At 40.4% G+C, this 19,255-nt stretch overlaps 1 protein-coding gene across 1 annotated transcript; it reads right to left on the reverse strand.

The window, feature by feature from the left end:
- Positions 1-3,298: 3,298 nt before the first annotated feature.
- Positions 3,299-16,278, reverse strand: LOC144514089 (major histocompatibility complex class I-related protein 1-like). The gene is made up of 7 exons (XM_078245283.1): positions 16,171-16,278; positions 13,773-14,039; positions 11,228-11,506; positions 8,730-9,032; positions 6,854-6,943; positions 6,164-6,373; positions 3,299-3,330 (listed from the first exon to the last, which is right to left on the reverse strand). Exons 1-7 carry the CDS (start codon positions 16,226-16,228, stop codon positions 3,314-3,316), a joined length of 1,224 nt encoding a protein of 407 aa, XP_078101409.1. The 5' UTR covers positions 16,229-16,278; the 3' UTR covers positions 3,299-3,313.
- Positions 16,279-19,255: the final 2,977 nt, after the last annotated feature.

Raw genomic sequence — 19,255 nt, forward strand, 5'->3', positions numbered from 1 at the left:
AAAAGCGTCCATCCTCACCTGGTACGCTGCTGCCTCTGCTAAGGACAAGAGCAGACTGCAGCGTATTAGCCGCTCTGCTGAGAAGGTGATTGGCTGCAATCTGCTGTTTCTCCAGGACCTGTCCGCCTCCAGGACGCTGAGGCGGACAGGTAAGATTGTAGCCGATCCCTCTCTCCCCAGACACAAACTGTTTTAAACCCTCCCCTCTGGTCCATCAGGACCAAAACCTCATGCAATGAAAACTGGTTCTTCCCCTTTGCAGTCAGCCTCATCAACAAGGCAGCGGACCCCCACTGACACTGACTTAACCCCTCCCCATCCCTAGTCACTCACTTGCATTAACCTCCATCTTGGACTCTACATCTGCCCATTGCACATACTATATCTTTTTTGCATTCTGCACTCAAACCATTCAGCCTCATTTTTCTTATACTAAATGTTAAAGGAGCTCAGTCTGATACTGTTAGCTACTGAGGTACTTTAACCCAGAGTGACCTGGTTGATGCGCTGCCTAATGTTAACATGCTGTGTAGCGTTCGAGAATCATCAGACGATGTCACGTTGCAGAATAACTACGTTTATTTGGTTTATGGTGCAGCAAGAACATGTCCATTCTTTCAGTTTTCAGTGTTAAATCCATAACCAATAAGACAGCATTTTGCCAAAGGTTTGGCGCCAATGCGCTCCAGCATCACAGCGTTTAGTGTCACAGCGACAGCGGTCAAAAACCATTTGCCCTTCCGGAACAAATACCTGCCGACAACAATTTGGAGCCTACCTTTATAACCTCGCCCCAGGTAATACCACAGTGACACCCAATGTTCATACAAGAAACAACACCCACAGTCTGAACACTCCAAACTACATATTTGGCTCCAACACTAAACAACTATTTTGTATATATTTGTTTCTGTATTTATTGTTTATCCTTATTAATGTTTAATATGTTTGTGTATGTATGCACCAATCACCAAGACAAATTCCACGTACGTGCACCTTACTGTGGCAATTATCTCCTTTCTGTTGTTTTAACTTGCTGTATTACCTGCTGGTTCGGAAATGCCACTGAGTCACAGAAAAAGACAATCAGAAAAACAGTTACAAATGCCAGTAAGTTACTTGGGATAACACTACCGAGCATTGAACACATTTACAAAGGTAGACTGGTGAGAAAGGCCAATAACATTGTATGTGACGTCGTTTCTGCCCACCCCTTCTGACCAAGAACAGATCCAAATTCTCTTTTGTACCACAAGCCATAAAAGCCTTAAATCAGTCAAAATAAGCTAGATGTCCAGCTGGCCTGGTCATACCCAAGGGTGTATTGTAGTGTGTGATGTACAGTATGTTCTTCATGTTATGTCTGTCGGTGTCTAACGTAGGGACTATTTGTTTGTCTCATACGTCTGATGTCCTGTCATGGCTGTGCCGCAAACCCAACTGCCCCACAGGGACAATAAAGTGATCTACTACTACCTACTGAATCAGATACTGATTACTTTTCAATGATTTTAATTTACTTTCAATTATTTTTAATTTATTTATTTTATAATTTAGTTTTTTTGGACAGTATCAGGCCTAAAGAAATAAAGGTTTTACCGGGTCTGGAGGGGAGCTGGTCAGCTTGGAGCTGGTGTCCTGTTCTTCCATCCAGGAAGGAATCGACGAACTGACAGTGATCCTCGCCGAAGCCGGTCTGATCCCCGATGTTGTAGAATTTACCTGCAGGGTCAAACAACCAGGAAGAGATCAGAAGGATGCAGGCTCAGTTCAGCTTCAGATATGCGTTATTACTGATAGCTAAAGTTAGCTAAATTAGCATAGCTGTAATTCTAATTTAAGTTCAAACTATACGTGACGTTAGCCGATAAATCAGGTCTTGGGTCATCTGACACGCAAACCCCCCCACTGTCTATGTTCTGATAACTTTTGAAATGGGTGGGCCTGTGACAGACAGCCGCGACAGCTTCACAGGATTGCGCCCGCTTGCCGCGTCGCCTGTCAGATTGCCCCCCCCCCCCCACCCCACCTGTACCATCGTCTCTCATTGAAAATGAATTACGAGGCACGACAGTCGCTCCCCGTCCGAAGAGACCTTTAATGCCACTCGCCGTTAAGCGAGTTCTCAGGTCGATCTTGTAGCGGAGAGAGTTACACAGCTGGACGCCGAACTTCCTTTACCCAAAATGTTAAAAAACAAAACGCCAAAACCTTGGAAGAAACGGCTTAGAGAGTCACAATTTTTTTGTTTTATAAAGTGCCATAAAGCTTAAAAAAAGAGCCTAAAACGTTGAAAAAAGCATCAAAACATCGGAAAAGCGCCAAAAACTTTTTTTTTTAATTTTTATTTAAATTGATGAAAACATAGTACATTTATAAAATATGAAGAGAGAATTAACGGCACTCACCATTGAGCGAGTCGCTCAGGTAGATCTTGTAGCGCAGCGAGTTGCAGAGCTGGACGCCGACGAACTTCCTGTACCAGGTTCTCTTGACGTACTGCTTCCCGTGACAGTCGGAGTAAGAGTCCGTCTGGAAGGGGAACTGAGTCCAGATGGCGTCTCTTCCTGCACACGTCAGACACACATTCATCAGAGGAAGGTTTGAATTCACCGCTCCGTAAATCTTTAAGTTTTTTTAATCGTATCCATATGCGTAGATTTCGGAGGGGAAGCAGAGGATATGCCCCCGTCCTCAAAAACTATGAAAGACAACCCACTCCCCAAAAGTTGGGGGGAAAGAAGGGAGTTAAAGATCCCAACAGGAGCGTGAAATAAAGAAAGACTCATGTAGATTTAAAACTTTGGAGCTTTGAGGTCTCATTCTCTAATTTGAGTTGTTGTTGAGATGTACATGATTCCTAAAAAGATAACATCTGGAAGCACGTGTGATGTTTTGAATATGCAAAAAGTTTTGAACAATACAGGAGAATAATAATTTCCTTTACATGAATAAAGACATTTGCACCGTGCATTGTTGAATAAAAAAGCTTGCAGGAACTAGAATGCAGGAAATGAAGTGTGTATAGCTCCCCCCCCCCAATGTTGAAACCAAACCTCCCCCATTGATCGTACCTGAAACGTTGTCGCTCACTCGAGGATCAGCTGATGAAGGAAACAAAGAGGAAAGTGTTTTTACATCTTTGTTTACAGTTTATTGTTTTACTGTGTGTTAAAGCCATCCTGTAGCTGCTCGGTTTGTGAGTTAACTTTAGGTTTAAACATGTAGAAATGTAAAATTGTTACTGTACCAGACTCTGTGTCGAAGGTGACCGGCTCGCTGGGAGGACCTGCACCCAGCACGTTCTTCGGCTTCACTTTAAACTCATAACTGTCAGAAAACAGAGAAAAGAGAAATACCTGAATTTACTGAAAATGACTTTACAGAAAGAGATGAAATATCAGCAGGATAATCCTCTCCAGCTCCTCGGCTTAGAGCTCCTGTTTTTTTTATGTCCTTTAAATCATCTAAAAAACTCTTTTCTTCATTTGAATGTAATTTTATTTTTTGTATCATTTTTTACATTTTTAATAAAGAATTTTAATTTTGGTTTAATCATTTAAATTAACTTTTTTATTATTTTGATTTATTTGTAATACTTGGAATTTATTTTTAATCATTTTGTTTTATTTTATATTAGTTTATTTCGGTTTAATCATTTCATTGATTTAAAAGAATTGACTCGGCAGGAAAAACAGGTAATCTGGGCTCCTGAACAGATATACCGGTAGTTTGGATTTCACTAGTTTGGCTCTGGTTTCAGTCTGGTCTTGGTGTCACTTTTTTGAGCTTTTTGTAGCTTTTCTAACATTTTTGTAGCATAATTTGAGTTTTTTGTCCCTTTTTTCAATGTTTTTTTTTTATTGAGATTTTTCTCTGTGTGAAACTCATCAACTGACTCAGAATAATCCTATTTTTTATGTTTACAATTTATTTTTTAATTTGGGTCTAATCATTTTAATTCATTAAAAAAAAGATATATTTGTAATAATTGTAATTTATTTATTTTATATTTTATAATTTGGGTTTATCAATACTTTTTAATTTTTTATTCGTAATAATTGTAATGTATTTTTAATTATTTATTGTTCATGTTATATAATTTTTTTTTAAATCTGTTTTTTGTTGTTGTAAACTCTAAATCAAGCATACCTGGTCTCAGGTTTGAGGTTCTCCACAGAGGTGGAGATGACTTCATACTCTGAGAGGTCAATCACAACCATCAGATGCTAATCTTACACCTAAAGAGCTCGCTAGTTAAAGGTAACTGCTGGGTTTGTTTTTTTCAACCTGGACTATTTTCTTTGTCCAGTATTGAGCAAGAACCGTCAATTTGCGTCCACTAATAGTCCTGTTTCAGCCACTGACAGGCTCAGTGACTGACAACAATATGGAAAGGATCCGTACAGAGATAGACCATTTTGGTGAAGAGTAAGATCCTTTTTTTTAACATGAAACCCTGAAATCACCATCGCCAAACCCACCAGACTCCATGTAAATAAACAGTACTTTTAGCCTGTATAGAGTCAGTATATTTTCACATGTAAATGGGTGAATTAAGGGTTTATTTCAAACAAACCAGAGTGGTGATTGTTGGAACAGTGGAAAGACGAACAAAGACTAAGGCTGTTGATAGTTTTATTTTGTTTCTGTCCACTTTGAATGAAGTGTATTTTACGATAATAAAAGTACTTTTGGGATCTATTAGAATAGGTTTACATGCTTTGATGTTAAAAAAAAACACATCTTTTTCAAATCGCCTATTGCTGCAGCTTCTCAGTCTCAAACACTCTGTCTGAGCTCTTGCCCCCCCTTCCCGGAAAGCCCAGTCTGCTCTGATTGGTCATCTGGCCCACTCAGTTGTTATTGGTGAAGCACTTAGAGTATGTCCCAGAAATGTCATGTCCCTTACCATAACGGGAGGTCAGACGGTCCCTGAATGGCCTCATCTATTTCCTTACCAGTTAGAACTAACGGCCACAACCAAGAACGGAGAAGGAAGTTTCAGAGTGGTAAGTTCATATTTTGTAGCGGTCTTATATTACTACGTTCTTTGTTTTAAACACAACAAAAACACAACAAATAAAGCATACCTGCAGGTTGTGATCTGGAGGAAGCTTCAGGTTGGCCAAAAAAAGTGGGAAGTGACCCGTCTTTCAGTAACAAACACTCGCAAAACCCGTTCTTGACCTGTGCCCAGTTCACAAAGCTATCCTTGGTAAAATGCAGAAAACACAAAAAATGTTGGGGTTATATTGATCCATAATTGGCCATAAATGCATTTTAGCCAATTAGTCTTCTTCTTTTGGAAATCCAAACAATGCCGTTATGCATTTCTTCATCGTTCCAATTTTAGTATATGTGATAGCAAACTGTCCATTCCGTACCTCAGCACACAACGCCTCCACTGCGACATGTTTTCTCACTGCCAGAGAGCCCCCCCCCCCCATTCTCTCCCTCTGAGGGAGGGCGTGCCGCTGGGTGGGCATTCTCAACTGTCTACGTCATTGATTGAGAAATGTGCCCCAGAAATGTAGGCAAGCCGTTTCAGACAGTTGAGAAAAAGTGCTTTCTGTAGGATAGAAAGCTCTATTTGGAGTGAATTGTGTTTTTTTGTACTTTATACATCTATTACATGCACAAAAAAAGTATATAATACAACAGAATACGATAAAAACACCAAAAAGCATAATAGGGCCACTTTAAGGTAAAAAGTGTCAAAACTTCGAAAAAGTGACAAAAACAGCCTAAAAAGCAACAAATACACAGAAAAGTGCCAACAATCATGAAAAAAGCACCACAAAGCATAGAAAAAAGGGCCAAAAACATTGTAAAAGTGTAAAAAATGTCTAAAAAAGAGCCCAAAACTTAGAAAAAAAGCGTAAAACAAGTGGATTCTTTCCATAATGTTGTCAGACACTTAGAATAATAATCTGAGCCTGTCACTGGCAAAAACAGCACTTTTAGTGGACGCAAACTGAGGTTTAACGTTACATTGCAGCTTGTTTTCGTCTGGCTTCATACTGGACGACTTTCAAAGATAGTTTTTAACATCAGTCACTTAGACACAAAAACACAGAAAACAGAGTCCAGGTTAAGAGAAAACCCTTGAAAGGTTACCTTTGAACTTTTAAACATCTTTGATCTTAAATCGTCTCGGTACCGGTAGTGTCGTTGTCCGTCTTCTCCCAGTCCAGGATGACGAAGGACGGGCATCCCTCCACCATCACCACGGTGAGGTTGGAGGGCGGAGACTTGGGCGGAGCCGTCACGTTTACCTCGCCGGGTTCTTCTTCGGGGAAGTAGCTGAGAGAAGAGGTGATGGAGCAGGGCTCGTCGGGTTTCTTCCCCGTTTGGTAGATGACGTGAGGCGCTTGGAGACGAAGAGGGGAGGGATCAGAAAGATACATATAAATTATGATTTCATTTAAAATTATATAGGCTACATGGTGCTAGGCCTGTGACAATTATTAAATAATTGTCTAACCGCAATTTTCTTTTTTACATAATCGCTGATGTTTTGTATAACAGCAATTAAAGCATTAGAGCATTTTTTTTAATGAGATTAATATTAATATTAATTGTTTGGAGCCATCAAACACATTTGCAGTACCGGCGTAGCATCACCTAACAGCAGCTAAAATAGTTAGCTAAAAGTTATACTTAAACAGTTCAAATGATTCGCAAAAAGTTATGGATAAACAATAGAAATAATATTTAGCTAAAATTGAAATTAAATTCAAACTAAAGTAGTACGATTGCTGACCAAAGCCACATTAATATTGGCAGTTCAACAATCATGAAATATATTACATTTGGAACATACTGCTCTAACCCTTTTAGTTCAACTTACCCACGTAACGTTTCTTGCCCGAGGCGTCGACGTCAGAGGCCGGCTGTGATTTGAACAGCTCAGAATCCTCCCAGGTTTCCTGTCGAGTGGCTGAAGAAAGAAACATCAAGTCTCTGGTTTAGGACACGAGGTTTATAGGAAACCGTATCTCTAGGTGTAACTAAGGTTAACCAAGAAGTTTCTTTTTATTTGTTGGGTGTGAAACATAGACTGTATATTAATGGACAGAGCATGTGTGACGTCACCCTTTGGTTTGTGGAGATCTGCTATCCGTCGTCGGGTTTGCCGTTACGGACGCAGCCATCCTGGTTGCGGATGTGACGATTTTAAAGGAGAGGGAGGAGTGAGGGAGGAGCCCTTATACTCTACGTTACATTACACATTTTTACTGGCAATCACATCATAGCCACGCCCAAAAACACCCCCTGCTTTATTGCTGATTTTAAAATCAACGAGACCATAATTCAAAAAATGAACGTCATTCTGTGTTGCAGAAGACTTAAAACTAGCGATTGAGACCATAAACTCATTATGAAAATGTTTACTGAGGTAATAAATCAAGTGAGAAGTGGGTCACTTTCTCATAGACTTTAAGGCACTTCCACATTTGCAGCATTTCGCCGAACCGGATGCTTTGTCCGTTAATATTAACAGTCTATGGTGTGAAAGTATTTTAAAAGTAAGAATGAACACTTGTCAAAAGCTTCAACGAGTTACCACTACTGAAGGAAGTGTTAGGTTACATAAAATCTTCACCAGGACCAACCAGACGGCTGTAAATTTGTCTTGTATCGTTTTCCTCTATATTGCTAAAAATCAACGTAAAAACATTAATTTGAGCTCTGCCAAACGAACAAGAAAGGTTCTAGCATCGCTATCTGCAGAGTATAGCATGCTGTAGCTGTGTAAAACAGCGTGGTGGACGAGAGCAGCAGACGTTAATACTTGCAACCGCTTTATCTGCATTTCTGTGACTCACTGTGACTTTAACAAACAGAGACAATGTATGCTCCGTCTGCACTCTGCACCGCAGCTAAGCCCCACTGTCTGTCAACATGCAGAGGACAGATAAGCTTGCGCTTAGGCACTCTCAGGTACCGAAATTTGGCACAGTTTGATTTAAGGTGAATCGGTCCTCGGTAGTAACGATGTAATTCAGACAGTACCCAACAAAGTACAGAGTTAGGTACCCAACCCTATGCGTGAGGCCCATTGCGTGGTAAAAAACTGAAAAATTACTTTAAATTAAGAAAATGAATGTACATTTTAGTGCTGTCCATCAGCTTAAACCATAAAAACACAAAAGTAAATAAAGTTGTATTCAGCACAGAAAATAATGAACTACAGAACAAATTACATTTGTGTTTTTTAGGGGTGGGGGGGAAATCAATTCACGTATGTATCATGATTGGTTTTGCGACGATTTTTAAAATCAATTATTTTCTGCAGAATCAATTCATTTATTTTACCATTGATTTATCTTAATATTATCTGTTTATATGGTATCACAGACGGCCACTATATCATATCCATTTCCAGCAAAACAGACTGAAAGCAGAAAATGCATAAAATACATGTTATGTACTTCTTTACAAATTAAATAAATGTCTGACTGACTGACATTCATGACGTGTGCATTATTTTTAGAAAACAGACAAATGTCAGATAATATATTGTATTGTCTCTAGAAGTGTATTATTTAATTTTTTTGTTGAAGAAGTAAAAAGAAAATCGCAATACTCAATACTATCGAATTGCAATACTTCTAGAATTGCAATATAAATCGAATCGCCACCCATGTATCCTAAAAGAATCGTGACAAAAGCATTTCGTCCCAGCCCTAGTGTTTGCTATCTCCGTCTGATTCCAGTCTTACCTCTGTTGGTCCTGATCTTTGCTTTGTCCAGTTTGGTGATGATGTCGTGCTCCACACCAGAGAGCTGAAACACACAGTCGTACCTCCTCCAGTCTTCAGCTGGGACTGATGAAAGGTCCAGGTCAACACTCATCTGGAAGGATCCATCGTGGTTGGGGAGGGTCTCTCCGACGTCCACGTCCTCATGATGCTCCTCTCCATCTTTCCTCCAGAACATCATGGCTCTGTCAGGGTAGAAACCTGTAGCGTGGCAGCTGACTGGAGAGGAGGGAGACTTCTGGAGGAGAGACACTGAGGGAAGATCTGCACAGTGAAGACAAAGACTTTATTACTATTTACTGGAGATTAATCTTTTCTGTTGATTAAATGCATTTTAAAGGTCCAATATGTAATAAATTTACTGTAATAAATCCAAAAATGACCCCAATGCATCATCAGATATTAAAGAAACATGCTAAGCTGAAATACTATCTTTTCTGACAACAATGCTAATGCCAGTATTTTCTCCTTTTGAAATTTTTGTTCCGTGACGGAATTTCTGTTTGTGTTTTGGCCTGTGTGTTGTTATCAACTGCCCAGTTTGACAGCCAGGCCGGGTTCCAGATATAACGTTACCTGTAAAAACTTAAACCCAGCGTGCTACAGCTGTAACAATAGTACATAGATTCACTTTAGGAGATAGATTCTACCTGATGTAAAAAAAAACAGCATGTTTCTAACAGTTGCGTGACCAGAGACGTAACAAACCCCGGGTAAATATGGGAGATTTATTTGAAAGATGGAGACAGCTTAGAGCCCAAAAGGACGCTGAGTTGTCTAATTGGCTCCTGAACAGGTAAGCATTAGCTTCAGGCTAATTTATCATGGCTACTAGGGACGGGCATTTAATGTCATTTCAACATTTGTGTAGCTACTCACATTGAATTATATAGCTAGAGCACCCGAGTTGGTTACTTGCAAAAACAATTGAGACAAAGCCAGTAAAGTGATTCCAACTGGTCCTGGCTAACGCCGCCATGCTAACCCTGCTATTCCTGCTAACTGCTAACGTTACCGGAGGAACAGGCAAGTGGGCCATGGCTGTTTACGTGTACCCTGTTCAGTGGCCGTAGCTGACAACGGTGAGTTATTTTAAGCCAAGAGAGAGGGGCTGTAAATGGGGAAGAGAGGACCGTGAGTTTGCAGTGTGTTTAGCGATTGTTGCCGTAATTCTAAGCCAATAAGTTGTGTTCAGTCAGGTGGAGAGGACGCCGAGGTTGTTGTGTTTTTAGCGGTTCCTACCGTAATTCTAAGCCGAAAAAGTGTGTTTGTCAGTTGGGTACAGAGCTTCGCGTGAGCATGGGCTTTTATGACTAAATCTTATCTAACGTTAGCTACTCCGCTGTGCTGTGAAGTAATGTCTGGCTATGTGAGACAAGGGTCTAGCAACATTGTTATGGATGCTCAGCCTGGCAACCTCCGTGAACTTCAAGTTTGGATAGGAGGGGGCGGGGGAGACGACTCTCACAAGTATTTTGAATTTGTACTGCAGTAACTATTTTAAACATTAGCTGTCAGTATTACATATTGCACCTTTAAATGCTTTAGTGACACTTTGACACTCTAAATATATATGGAATGCAAATAAACCTCATTGAAGTGTAACTGAGAAAAAAATGACGGTGACATAGATAAAAAAAAAGGACAGTAAGTGTGAGAAATAAAGAAATGGTTCATAGTTTTATTGTAATGTTACTGTTGGTTAGAAACAAAGAAATATTAACATTGTTGTGTCCAGGGTGCGATTCATGAAAATAGCAGATGGGTGTGGTGTGTGTGTGTGTGTGTGTGTGTGATGTGTTTTGATCATGCACAACAAAACAAAAAAAATGCAAGAATGAAATCCCCCTTTCAATACCATGAATATAGTGCGACTCGGCCAGCCATGCCAAAACATTTATTTATCAACTTCAATATTCAATGGAAAATAATCTCTAAATGAAATAGTGCAACGTGATGTCAACATAAAACACAACGCTTTCAAGCCAGAGAGCAAAGTTCACTTCACGGCAAAAACAAAATACTTTCACCTGGGAAATGCTCGTTCGTTCCTTGTGAGTGTTTTAATCCAAACCACGATCTTTTTCCTAAACTTAACTTGTCGTTTTGGTGCCTTAAGTTAACTGTCATCGTCGCATGATGCTCACTTTTTCTGGCTAAACTCCACTACTATGGCCCCTGAAAGTCATCTGGCGGTGCCTGTACCCGGCTCACAGTCACCTATTGGCGGCTAAACAACTGCCGCTGAATTTTGTCGTTGGCACTATATGTTCACGTTACAGTGCTTTACTCAGTTTAAAATATTTCTATTTTATGTATATTATATATGGTCTATTGGTGAAGTAGCATTGGTCACTTTGAGGGGGGGGGGATGCATTTTGTTCCCACAGGGGATAAAAAAAAAAAATCATCGCACCCTTGTTGTGTCCATTAAACTCCATCAGGTCATGTGATTCTACCTGTTCTCAGCAGAGAGCTCCTCCCATAGTTCAGATACTTCTTCAGCCACTCAGGACAAATGTGGGTGAAGTAGTGTTTTCTCTGAGCTATCTCATCTGCATTATGATCACACTTGTGTTTGGTGATGACAGCCTGTTGTTTTGGAGCGATCCACGTCTCTGTCTTTAGGTCAAATGATATGAAGTCTTCTCCATCATAACCAAACTGTTCATAACCATTGACCTCATCAGTCTCATCATCCCACTCACAGCCGTACATCCACTGGAGAACGTGGACACCTGAGAGAGAGAGAGAGAGAGAGAGAGAGAGAGAGAGAGAGAGTCATCTATTATCAGTTGAGATCACATCTTTACCCTCACGTTATGAAGATAGTTAAAGAACCAGTAACGCAAGTAACGCGATCATTATTTGATAAGTAACTGTAATGTGATTACTAAGTTATCAACAGTAATGCGTTACATTGTAGCCCGAAGAACGTTGATCTGTTTCATTAAACTTCTTGCCTCTCTGCTGATATCAGAGGAGGGTCATATAAATCCCCCTCTCTCTCTTGACTGCCTCCCCTCACCATAAACCCCCTCCTAGAGACTCCAAAAATCCAGGACTGCAATGTTAGTCAACTTCTCTTGGCAGGTTGACTACCTTCTCAAACTCTGTGCTTCTTCTTTCCACTTTTGTGATGATAAAAGCTGACAAGGAGAATTACTGATAATAGGATGTGCAGAAACCAGAGACACTATTGGTTCACCTTGACTGAACCTCAGCCAAATAAAACTTTTTCCCGACACACTTAAACACTACAACCGGTAGCACATCAGCCAATGAGTCAAGGCAATGAAGCTGTATGACTGGATTTGTCCCAGGATGCCTTGAGCTTGAGCATTTCCTCCCACAGCTTCTTCGTTTAGCTCCATCACCAGAGCAGGCCAGTTTTCTTTCATACTATCAACTGCCCTATGCAAGGATAGCCAGCGAACAGCGCATCGCTGCTTCAGACTCCTCATATCTCTCGCTCAGGCATTGCTGTGAGTTGACAGAGGCGATTGGTCCTGCTAGCAGAGTGCTTGTAGAATGAGTACACTGCGGAAATTGTGCGCTTGTAGGCTCCTACCCGGTCCACAGCTTTTGCGGCATCCATCACAGTCAGCACAGTGCGATGGGCAACACAGTGCGCTTGAATGAAAAATACTCTCTATTCACAAGTGCGCCAACTCCAGCACGCTGGCTCCATCCGAGCCCAGTCCGATAACACAAGACAGCTCCACATGCCTGCCGCTGAGCACCTCCACTACTTTGGCAAAAATACACTGAGCCGTCCCAGAGTGTAAAATCGTAATTTCCCCAAAAAGCACGTTTCCACTCTTCCACTTACTTTGCAATTTTACATAAACAATTAGCTTTTTATCCACAGTTATATCGACGGTCTCATCAATGATGATTCCGATGAAATCACTCTCTCTAATCTTGTCATCTAACTGCTTCAACACCACGTCCTCTAGAGCCATTTCCATTTCACAGATGGAGTCACTGTGCCTGTAAAGTCCCTCAGATGTGGCGAGATCTGGGGCCTGGACGGCTCTCAGTAGCTCTGTCATCCCCGTATACTGGTTACGTGGAATGTCATTTTTGGCCATGTGAAAAACAACTTTCATCTGAGAACATAGTTTCCTTTTTGATGCGTCGACGGCTTTGTCACATTGGTCTTTCATAGGCGTTTGCCATGTGATCGCTGCATTTATTGTGCTCTATGAGACTCAAGAGTCTCATATTGGTCGACCCCCCGAGTAAAGCCATTTTTCCTCCCAGACCTTCCACACTGACTGCAAAACATTCTCTCCTCTCCCTCTACAAGATCGCACCTCACCCAGGGGAACTTCTCTCTCCTGTCCGGCCTGAACGCCCGCGTTTTTCTTTTTCTTTTCTTTTCTGCTGGAGCCACGGATACCACATCAGCCGTCTCTTCAGAGTAAAAGTCATCTTCTTCATTGTAACTGACGTTAGACCGGCCGCTACTTGGTTTTATGAAGTAATTTGCGATATTTCCCTGTTTTGCCATGGCTTGGGCTTTGACTTTCCCGCTTGCTTGACGCCGTTTGTAGTTTGTAACCCTACAGCAGTCTACTGCATTCAATCAGTGTGAAAGTGCGACATGTAGTTTTTTTTTTTCCTTTACCATATACACTACAGTCTACATCCATTTTCTTTAAATCAATAAAACATGATTGTTCATTGTTTTAATAGAAGAAAATATATGAAAATCACTGTAGCCTATTTTAACACAATTCAAAGTGTGCAGAGGGAATTATTTCCAGCGGTCATTCTGATCGGTGACTATTAGAATTTTCAGTCCAATTTGTTTCCGGTCAATGACCGGTAATTACGGAAACTCTCCTGTGTGTGTGTGTGTGTGTGTGTGTGTGTGTGTGTGTGTGTGTGTGTGTGTGTGTGTGTGTGTGTGTGTGTGTGTGTTAACATCTGTTTACTAAAATACAAAAATTAAATATAAACAACATTTTATCAGTAGAAAGTGAAACATAAACAAACCTTCAGTTTGGTTGAAGCGCAGCTTTACAACTTCAATGTTGGCTTTGAAGGTCTGCTGGTCACCCTCAGAGATCTCAGTCTGCGTCTGCCAGTACTGAGGATCATCTTCTGTGACTCTGCTCATCCAGTCCTGTTTGGGTTCTTCTCTCTTGGTGTTACTGTCATAGTGACTTATCTCAACGTCATCAACCAAACCAACAGCCACAAACTCTGGGAAGTTTGGGACTCCAGAAAACGCAGTGTAGAAATACTTCAGAGAGTGAGTCACTGTAAGAAAATATGAATGTAATAATGTCAGTTTCTATACTACAGTTGTTTAAATCACCGAACAATGTATTTTTTCTGCACACAGAATCAAAAACAACTATACATTCAAGACATCCTAATAATCTCTGCTGTGCAGTCAATAAATGCAAAAAAGAATGTATAGATAAAAAGCTTTTTCTTCAAAAACTCTTTACTTTAATATTTCTGAGGATTTTGTCCTTAAAACTGCTTTTTTCATAATGTCATTTAGTTGATGTTGTTGTCAGAGGGTCTGTGGATTTGCGCGATCACGGAAGGCTTGTATCATGTGGACGCACCAACAGTATTGTTGTCATTACCTAGAATTCCTCATTGGGGAGACAGAAACTACGCACTATTATAGCTTTAAGTTATCTTTGATAATTTTGTGTGAAAACCCTTTGTATTTTAAGCAGTGACGTCTCTTGCATGGAAAGCCTGGTGGGGCACAATAAACTCTGTATGGGCAGCATCCGACTCATCAATAAAACTACACGCAAACCTAACACTACTTGCTCAATGAATCCAAACACAAACGCACCTCGTACATGAAATCACAACTGCACATATAGACGTAACACGGTTACAATGTACTAAATTTAAGTTTTAATAAACTGTCAACTTGATTCCTATTGCTTCACTGTATTTGGCTCGCTATTAGTAGTAGTAGCTAACAAACGAACATAACTGACAGTTGTGCTAGCTAGTAGCTGGCTAGCAATGCCCATACCACATAAATTATGTTTCAAAATCGTCTTGACGTAGGTCGTTCTATTATGTTTTATTGGCTGTGGGGCCAACATGTTCGTGAAAGCGCATTGAACATGCGCACAATGTTTTCATCTGCTCACTTGATTAATGAATGCTGAAGGGCCCCATGCCCACCAAATGAACATTGCTAGAAGTAGCAGACTACTGATCTTAGGTAGATCGTACATAGTAAGAGTGTGTGTGTGTGTGTGTGTGTGAGGTGAAAGTGTTGCATGTGCATGCTTTTTATGTGTGTGTGTGTGTGTGTGTGTGTGTGTGAGGTGAAAGTGTTGCATGTGCATGCTTTTTATGTGTGTGTGTGTGTGTGTGTGTGAGGTGGTGTATGTGCATGCTTTCTGTGTGTGTGTGTGTGTGTGTGTGTGTGTGTGTGTGTGTGTGTGTGTGTGTTTGTGTGTGTGTGTGTGTGTGTGTGTGTGTGTGTGTGAGTGTGATGTGATGTATGTGTGTGTGTGTGTGTATGTGTGTATGTGCGTGTGTGTGTGTGTGTGTGTGTGTGTGTGTGTGTGTGTGTGTGTGTGTGTGTGTGTGTGTGTGTGTGTGTGTGTGTGAGCTGAAATTGGTGTATGTGCATACTTTTTATGTGTGTGTGAGAGAAAAAGTGGTGTATGTGCATGTTTTTTGTGTGTGTGTGTGTGTGAGGTAAAAGTGTAGTATGTGCATACATTCCTGATATATGGCCTAAACGGCCCATCTTAGTGCTGCGTAGTCATGCTGCCATTTTAACATTACAATCGATCAGACAGTTGCAGTCTTAACGCTCCTGATATTATAAAATAATGGTCGAAATAAGATCTAACACAGTATGGAGAAAAAATAACACATTTCTCCCGTTTTCAGAAATACGCTAATGGCTATCCTTGAAAAAAATCTTAAGTAAGTAAGTAAACTTTATTTATATAGCACCTTTCACAGACAAGAGGGGTCACAAAGTGCTTTTTTTTAATGATTTCACATGACTGTTAAAACACATAGATTTATCAAAAATGACACCCAGATTTCGCACAACATTACAGTCAGAGAGTGATAGAGCCCCCATGGCCTGCCTAATCTTAGGGGTGATGTTGTCAGGGGCAAAAATCATCACCTCAGTTTTGTCTGAATGCAAAAAATTGTCTGCCATCCATTTGTTAATGGAGGCTAAACATTTGTGCAACAGGGAACGTTTGTCTAGCCTATCGTTTGTCTAGCCTATCGTTTGTCTAGCCTATCGTTTGTCTATATGTCCTATAACTAAACATCGACAGCTATCAAAAGAACCTTAAACTCATAAATACAGTTAATAAAGACAATAAGCATTTTTTATTTTACGTTCAACCAACTTAAAAAAAAGGTCTAAACTCACTTGCTGCGGCGCCATGTACCATGAGGCCCAGGAGGAGCAGAACAAGCCAGGTCTTCATTGTGAGCTGTATCTTCTGAACCTTTGATAGACTTATTAACAACTTGTATGTTTGTTTATCCAGAGAAACAGACACCGCCCTTCCGGCTCGAGCGCCAGGGTCAACTGAGGATAAAACAAGGGGCGCTAAATCACTCTCCATCTGAGCAAATGGGAATTTAGGATGAGCATCAACGTCATTTGTTACTCTGTAAAACATACACAGTGAAGTTATGAACGAAAGAGGAAGTAAAATGATATTATTTCAGCCTGTGTAAGAGGAGGGGGGAGACATGCGGGACTTTATTCTGGTTCCTCAGCTGTGTGTAACTTGAACTTGAAAGGAATATTCTACCTTCTGCTGCTCAGATCTTCTAGAATGATCTGTAGGCTAGTGTAATGTAATGTAATATAATGTAAAGTGCAGACATGTGTTAAATCTTGTGGGAGGTCAGAGGTCAGTTACAGATCAGATACTCTGCAGTTTGGGGGGGTGCAGTAGTGTCTTATTCTTCTTGTGTTCTGTGTGGCTGATTGAAAACAGTCCTGATCAAAAATATCGACAACAAACAACAAATCCAAGTGTGCTTTCATTGATGTTGTAGTGAGTAGATGTCTTAGGTATATATAAGCTTCTCAAGCTTCAAATTTCCGAGCACCTCTTTCATCCAACGATTGTGTGTAGGGGGGGCGGGAGAGCCTCCAGTTGAGCAAGCCCTATCTCCAGGCTAGCAGAGATGTAAACGCCAGGGGATGTCTTAGTGCAACAGGGAGGTCAACGTCAGAGGACTGTTGTGTAAATATTTAGTTTGTATATTTCTTTAAAACTGAAGATCTTGTTTTGTTTCCAACCAGCTGAAGTAAGAAATAATTTATGTCTTTCAGGTTTGTCTTAATTAATCAGGAGTGCATTGTTGTTTTTCGTTTCATAATATCTATCTTTCGATCTGTTTTGAAACATATTTTAATTTTAGCTGAGACAAAGTGTTGTGGGATGTTTTCAGCTTCTCAGCTCACTGACTAAAACCCTAATCTGCTTCTTATGAATAAAAGCTTCTTCTAAAGACTCAGCCAGCTGCACAGACTGCAGATGATCTCTCCACCATTACAGAGAGATTATTAGTGCTGTTGATGACAGGACAGGACACAGAGACACAGCAGCATCAGGAGGACTGTTAGAGAGGAACTCCACCGTGGTGTCCAGGTGACAGGACAGGACACAGAGACACAGCAGCATCAGGAGGACTGTTAGAGAGGAACTCCACCGTGGTGTCCAGGTGACAGGACAGGACACAGAGACACAGCAGCATCAGGAGGACTGTTAGAGAGGAACTCCACCATGGTGTCCAGGTGACAGGACAGGACACAGAGACACAGCAGCATCAGGAGGACTGTTAGAGAGGAACTCCACCATGGTGTCCAGGTGACAGGACAGGACACAGAGACACAGCAGCATCAGGAGGACTGTTAGAGAGGAACTCCACCGTGGTGTCCAGTGTTGGCTCAGAGGCTTTGTGGAGTTTAAATGTTTAAGTGTAACATTAAAACACAACTGATGAAATGATGAATATCCAACCCCTTGAGAAGCTCTCCTTGTGTCAAATATTTCTGATCACCACTGTTTTATGTTAAACCATATCTTCTGAATGTTATAATAGAAAGTCTCACTATATTTAAAAAAAGTTCTCTGGCATGTTTTTGACCTTCTTTCCTCAAATAACTGTACATTATTTTCTCAGTAAGAAAGAAACATGTGTTCATGATCTCATCATGTCTTAAATTCATCCCTGAACTGATGTTTTCTCTCTAAAGCTTCATTCCAAGAGCCTTTTCTTATTTTATTAAGTCCTTCTGTAGATTTGCCAGTGAAATCATTGTTCTTCTCCAAATGAAAAACAAAGTCACTGTCCTCATTAAACAACTTCTGCCAGGGGTCAAAATCAAAAAAGGTTTTAGAAATCTATCCAGGAATTACATTTCTTTCAAACAGATATATTACTTCAACTTCACGTAAGGAACTGATGACTGAAGAGATGTGTGTTTCTGTGTATGAACAAATATTTCTCATTGATTTTGTCCCCTCTACCCTTGTTAAAGAGTCGACGCTGTCACATACGACAGAACAATACATAGGCCTACTTTATGTCTTAAATAATATCTCCGGATCAATACAGAGTAGAGACTTACTTAGAGAAATGCGCCGTTTCAACGAGGTCCTCATGCAGTGTCAACCAAAAAGGTGTTAGTCAGCCAATAGAAAAGCCTAGCGGGAGGGACTTCTATTATGTGTGTGTGTGTGTGTGTGTGTGTGTGTGTGTGTGTGTGTGTGTGTGCGCGCGCAGATGACACATACAACTAACCCTTTTGGGATAAAAGTGTATGGAAAAAATATCTAAATAGTTTTATTTATTTTTTTAGTTACAGTTTATTGTTGTTTCCCCTGATTGTTTTACACTTAGAAGAACAATTTCCAAAGCCAAAAACTCTTTGTTAATATTCTTCTCTGTGTGATGTCAATACATTTCTGTACATACATTCCATTTTCGTTTAGTCTTTTCTTTTGTCTTTATAGTCATATAACAGTTTATAAATCCATGTGACATCCCTGCAGCACGCATATTCTGATAGGCCAGGTTCTCCTGAACTTGATTGTGCGTCACAGGGTTGAGGTAATACAAACATGATTACACAAGGAGACCTGGCGATTGGAGAGACTGGAAAACAAATGGCTTAGACCTGAGAGGGTTAATATATCACACTGATCTTTGCATCATATTCTATATTATATTTATATTACATCTCTACTATATTAATACAGACAAACACTAAGTAACATTATTAATCACAATATATTTAAGTCTATATGTCTATGATTATTGTTACTCTCTAACCTGCGTATCATATTCAGTGAGCATTGTTGGAAGGAGCCTGAGATCTAAGATTTTCATTGCCAACGACTGCTTCTCTGTAATTGTTGTGAATATGACAATAAATAACTCGAACCAGTCTGGTGTACACTGTTATAGGAGTCATTTACAACCCCCCCCAA

This window comes from Sander vitreus, unplaced genomic scaffold (genome assembly GCF_031162955.1).
Source record: "Sander vitreus isolate 19-12246 unplaced genomic scaffold, sanVit1 ctg447_0, whole genome shotgun sequence".
Lineage (NCBI taxonomy): Eukaryota > Metazoa > Chordata > Actinopteri > Perciformes > Percidae > Sander > Sander vitreus.

Excerpts from the sequence above, each read along its gene's own strand:
- LOC144514089 (XM_078245283.1), bottom strand. The coding sequence starts at position 16,228 with ATGAAGACCTGGCTTGTTCTGCTCCTCCTGGGCCTCATGGTACATGGC. Across the intron at positions 14,040-16,170 it reads GGTACATGGCGCCGCAGCAA|TGACTCACTCTCTGAAGTAT; the intron begins GTGAGTTTAGAC and ends ATTTTCTTACAG. Across the intron at positions 6,944-8,729 it reads AAAGATCAGGACCAACAGAG|CCACTCGACAGGAAACCTGG; the intron begins GTAAGACTGGAA and ends TTCTTTCTTCAG.